The sequence below is a fragment of the Antrostomus carolinensis genome, unplaced genomic scaffold, assembly GCF_000700745.2.
Source record: "Antrostomus carolinensis isolate BGI_N321 unplaced genomic scaffold, ASM70074v2 scaffold13962, whole genome shotgun sequence".
Lineage (NCBI taxonomy): Eukaryota > Metazoa > Chordata > Aves > Caprimulgiformes > Caprimulgidae > Antrostomus > Antrostomus carolinensis.
The window spans coordinates 20,384-25,404 of NW_010301782.1; the positions used below are offsets into that span (position 1 = coordinate 20,384).

The 5,021-nt window shown below is 51.9% G+C and overlaps 1 protein-coding gene across 1 annotated transcript in view; it reads left to right on the forward strand.

Annotated features, from left to right (window-relative positions):
• The window catches only part of MYRF (myelin regulatory factor), a gene marked incomplete at its 5' end in the record, with an annotated part of 15,436 nt that extends 12,742 nt beyond the window's left edge, over positions 1 to 2,694 (forward strand). The window contains 4 exons of the mRNA XM_029083930.1: positions 263 to 337; positions 1,130 to 1,232; positions 1,913 to 1,987; positions 2,608 to 2,694. Coding sequence (XP_028939763.1) covers positions 263 to 337; positions 1,130 to 1,232; positions 1,913 to 1,987; positions 2,608 to 2,694 — 340 coding nt within the window. The remainder of the gene's footprint in view (positions 1 to 262; positions 338 to 1,129; positions 1,233 to 1,912; positions 1,988 to 2,607) is intronic.
• Positions 2,695 to 5,021: the final 2,327 nt, after the last annotated feature.

Here is a 5,021-nt window from a genome sequence, read left to right on the forward strand (position 1 = left end):
GCTGCCAGCGCTTTGGTGGGAGCTCCAGGGGAAGCAGCAGATGGGCTGAAGCTCCTGGAGCCTTGGGCCATTTGCTGCCATCACCCCAAAGCAGCCCCTGGCAGTCCTTCACTCAGGGAGATGGGATTTGGTGATGAGCTCATCCTTGGGGACTAACCTGGGAAACCTTCTCCTCTGGAGTCTCAGCCAGCAGAGACTTTGGGTCCTGTCCTGGCCATCTCAAACACTGTGGTGATGTCTAATGCTCTCTCTGTGTCCCCAGGACTGGAAACTTCACCTACCGTATCCCTGTCAACCAGCTCACAGCTGTGAACACCAACCTGACTCTGGAGATGAAGTGAGTGGACAGGGCTCATCTCTTAGATGTTTTGGGACCTCTGAAGTTGGCTGGACAGTGTGTGTCCTGATTTTGCTAGGACAGAGCTGATGTTCTTCTTAGCAGCTAGAACAGCGCTGGGTTTTGGGGTCAGTGTGGGATTTATTATGAGAAGAATGTTGGTAACTTACCGATGTTTTCAGTTGTCACTGGAAGTCAAAGGACTTCATGTTTTGCTGGTCTGCAGGTGCACAGGACTAGTCAGGGGTGGGATATTAAAATTAGTAACCCAAATTGGTTACTAATTTTAATTACTAATTGGTTGGCTCTACCAATGGGATGTTCCACATCATCTCACATCATGTTTAGTATATTAATGAGGGATTATCTCGGGGATCACTTGGACTCTCGCTCTCCCAGGGTTGTGGTTTGGGTTTGGGACTGTCTGTGGTCTGGGATCACTGACTGGGACAGGCTGGGCATTGGTGGGCAGGTGGTGAGCAGTTGCACTGTGCAGCACTCATTTGTATATTCTATTATTACTGTCATTATGATAATTATTCTATTTGTTATTTTATTTCAATTATTAAATTGTTTTTTATCTCAACCCACGAGTTTTCTCACTTTTACCCCTCGGATTCTCTCCCCTGTCCCATTGTGGGAGGGTGAGCGAGCGGCTGCGTGGTGTTTGGCTGCAGGCTGGGTTAAACCCACCACACTTTGCCACATGGCCATGGTGTCTCCTGCCTGAGCTGGGGAAGAGGTGGCAGAGGCTGCTCCCTCCCAAGGTCTTACCATGTTTTGTCTCCCCAGTTCCTCCTCTGCTGTGTCCATCTCCCTTTGTGGCCTCATTTCCAGTGACCCTTGCCAGGAAGCTGCGAGCACCAACAGCTCCACCAATGCCACAGATGCACAGGTAGGGAAGGTACAGCTCCCAAAATCCACACACCTTGTGTCATTGCCTGTCCCTCTGGAAGGGATTACAGCAGCACAGGAGTTGCTGGAGGGAATTCATGCTCAGATGGCCACATTCTGCACTGGCTAATGTCAGTGATCAGAGGGCTGGAGCACCTCTCTGCTGAAGAAAGGTTGAGGGAGCTGGGCTTGTTGAGCTTGGAGAAGAGAAGGCTCCAGGGAGACATCACTGCACCTTCCAGTGCTTGAAGGAGGCTTAGAAACAGGAGGGAGATGGATTTTTTACCTGGGCAGAGAGTGACAGGACAAGGGGAAATGGTTTTAAACTGAGAGAGGGGAGATTTAGGTGAGATATTAGGAGGAAATTTTTCACCCAGAGGGTGGTGAGACACTGGCCCAGGTTACGTAGAGAAGCTGTGGCTGCTCCTCCCTGGAAGTGTTGGCGGCCAGGTTGGATGAGGCTTTGAGCAACCTGGTCTAGTGGAAGGTGTCCCTGCTGCTGGCAGGGGGGTTGGAACTGGATGAGCTTTAAGGTCCCTTCCAACCCAAACCATTCCATGATTCTATGAATGACCCTCAGAGGTGGACTTGGCAATGTTGGATTTCCAGTGGGACTCCATGAGCTTACAGATCTTTTCCAACCAAAACAATCCTGTGATTCTGTTCTGTTTTCTCCCCCAGGAAACAACCCACCGTTGGCCTCTCGTGATGTTGTCTTTCCGGGAGTTTACCTACCACTTCCGAGTAGCACAGCCTGTGAGTACCAGCGCCTGCTCTGGCTTTCCTCTTACCCAGGGCTGAGCAGCAGGAGAGCAATGGGACTGTGGCAGGTTTAGTGGCCTCACTGCATTGAGAACCTTCCACAGCCCTCTCCAGCGTGGCTGTTGCCTTCCACAGGGTTGCAGGGGTGTGATTTTTCTCTGCCCCAGCACATAATTCAGGCACAATTCCCCCCCTTGGAGCGTGTGTCACAGAATCCCAGAATGGTCTGGATTGGAAAAGCCCTTTAAGCTCATCAAGTCCAACCATGAACCCAACACTGACCAGTCCCCTATGACTAACCCATGTCCCTCAGCACTGTGTCTACACGACTCTTCAATCCCTCCAGGGATGGGGACTCCACCACTGCCCTGGGCAACCCCTTCCAATGCCTCAGAACCCTTGCAGCAAAGAAATTCTTCCTCACATCCCATCTCAACTGCCCTGGCCACAACTGGAGCCCATTTCCTCTTGTCCTATCACTTGGTCCTTGGTTGAACAGACCCACCCCCACCTCTCTCCACCCTCCTCCAAGGGACTTGGAGAGAACCAGGTCTCCCCTCAGCCTCCTTTTCTCCTCCCCCTCTCTCTAAGCTCTTTTTCTCGCTCTCCCGCAGGGCCGAGCCGACTGCAGCGCTGCCCCTGAGCACATGGGACACCTTTTCACTGACTATTATTTTCAGTTTTACTGGCTCTGTGAGTGAGTCCCAGCAGCCCCAGTGCCCTTTGGTTGGAGAGAGGAGGGGGACTGGTGGACACTGGAGAGACTCCTGTACACCCTCCTCCACTAGCCCCCAGCCCCACCTGACCCCCGTGTCCCGCGTGGGGTGTGGAGCTGGTTTGGTTGTGGCTGGTGACACAGGTACTGAAGCACATGCAGGACATAGGACCTAAGCCACAGAAACACAACCAGCCCTCTGGTATCTCCAGGACTCACCTTGCACCAACTCCCATCATCCCAACACCACCCCAAACGTTTCTCTTCTTCCCTTATGGGGACGCTTGTGTCCTCCATCACTTCTCCCTCCTCTTCCAACACTGGATTTGAAAGCAATTACACTGGATGGAATGTGGATGGATCCACCACATCCCCAGAGTACAGATGGGAGCTTCATCCTGTCCTGGCCAGGTGATCCCAGATGAACCACATCAGTTCTTCACCAACACTGGAATTGCTCAACACTGGAGCCCTTTCCAAGAGCGAAACGCTGGGGTTTGGCCCGGAAAGGAAAGGCTTTGTCTGGACGTACTGGAAGTCGTACACTGGAGTTGCTGTTCCTTCTAGTTGGCCCAGGGCCATTTCTTTGCAGCCTCACTCCACAGATTCCTGGAGACCCTCATGAACAGACTGTCCTCTGTGGACAACAAGAGAAGGTGCAGCTTCAACCTTAGCCCTGTCTGTCCCCTTCCTCGCTCTACTCTTTAACATTCACCAGCTCTGGATGGATAAACTCCAGAACCCCACAGAAGATGCTGCTGAGGCTGTGCCCAGGCCAAACCATCTGTGGGGACACTTGTCATCAACCCATGGGAGAACAATTACCCCGAGTCACCTGCATTAAGTGTCAAGGGACCCATTTTATTTCCATTTGGCAGCAGCACGTGGCCTCAGGCAGTGGGTACGGAGCTGCCTGCTCGGCTCTCGAGTCAGCACAGCCACCTCTGCCCAGATGTGGGGAAGAGAAACCCACTGGCAAAGCCTGGTGGGGCCCTGCAGAGCAAGGCTGAGTCGCTGGGGACGTGTGATGTGACTTCACTGCATCCCCCCCCCAAGGCCAAGGGATCTCTGCCAGGCGCTGGAGAGGCTGATCCTCTCCCAGAGCGTGGGGAATGGCAGCGACTGCGGGTCCTCGCTGTCACTGTGCTCAGAAAGCAGTTGTGTTGTGTGTATTTTGGGTATTTTACTGTTACAAGTTTCTTAACTTGCTAAAAACTACTGAAGGTTTTTATTTTTAATTTTTCTTTTTTTTTTTAAGCCTTATAAAAATGGGTCTTTTAATTCTGTCCCTATTGAGCGACGTGTGTCTCGCATAGGAAACCAAAGTGGGCAGCCACCCTTAAAGCGGTGCTGGGACATGTTAAACCAGCAAGCTCATCCTCCTCCCTGTCCTGCTCCAACACTTCTCACTACAAAGGAGACATCAGCGTTCCTGGAGGCTGAGCCACCACCAGGTTTTTATGGTTTAGATCCATTTCTCTAAGAAAGCAGCAGCTGGAGAAGGGTGGTGAGGGGGGAAAACGCCGCTCACCAGTCCTGAGACACGCTGTAAAGCAGAGAAGAACACACCTTGTCCTTCAAAGTCCCACCATTAGACACAGACAACTCAAACCAAAGTGGTTTGGGGAAACTGCATCATTTTTTTCATGCTTTCAGTGGAGACAGAGGCAGCAATCCTTCCCTTTGCCAGCTGCAGGTCGTGGTGTTACCAGCACTGAGGAGTGTGTGGCTGGCTCCGCTGCTCCCAAGAAACAAGCTGCAAAGATGGTTTTTAGCCAGATAGAGAGAGATGGTTCTTGTGAACGTCTCACCAGACCCTACGTGGCCTCTCTGCCCAGTCTGGGGAGCAGTTTTACCTCCTGCTACCCATCTCAGAAGTTCTTTTTTGAGCTTGTCCCAGCCATAGCCCTGTGATTCCTCGTGACATGGCTAGGAATTGGTGTCTCTGCCACCAAAAGACCTGGCTTTTTATTTGTAGGGTGGTTTCAAGGTCAAGTCTTCATTCCCACTGTGTGCCTACAGGCAGCAAACACTTAAAACTACCAGCAAGATCCTCTCCAGGGACTCAAATGTGCTGAATCCTGGGCAGGCAGGAAGCAGAGGGTGAGCAGGGGCTGTTGGGCAGCCAAGCAGGAGTGAAGCAAGGGGACCACCCTAAAAAAAAGCTGGAGGTACCTGTCACAGGTCAGCTCCATGCTCAGGAGGATTCTCCCTGGTTTTGGGAAGGAAACCCTCAGAGGGAGCTCTCTGGAGAGGCTGCTCAGCACTCTTTTTGCTTGTTTTTAAACTGGGAAGTTTTTATCTTGACAGTTT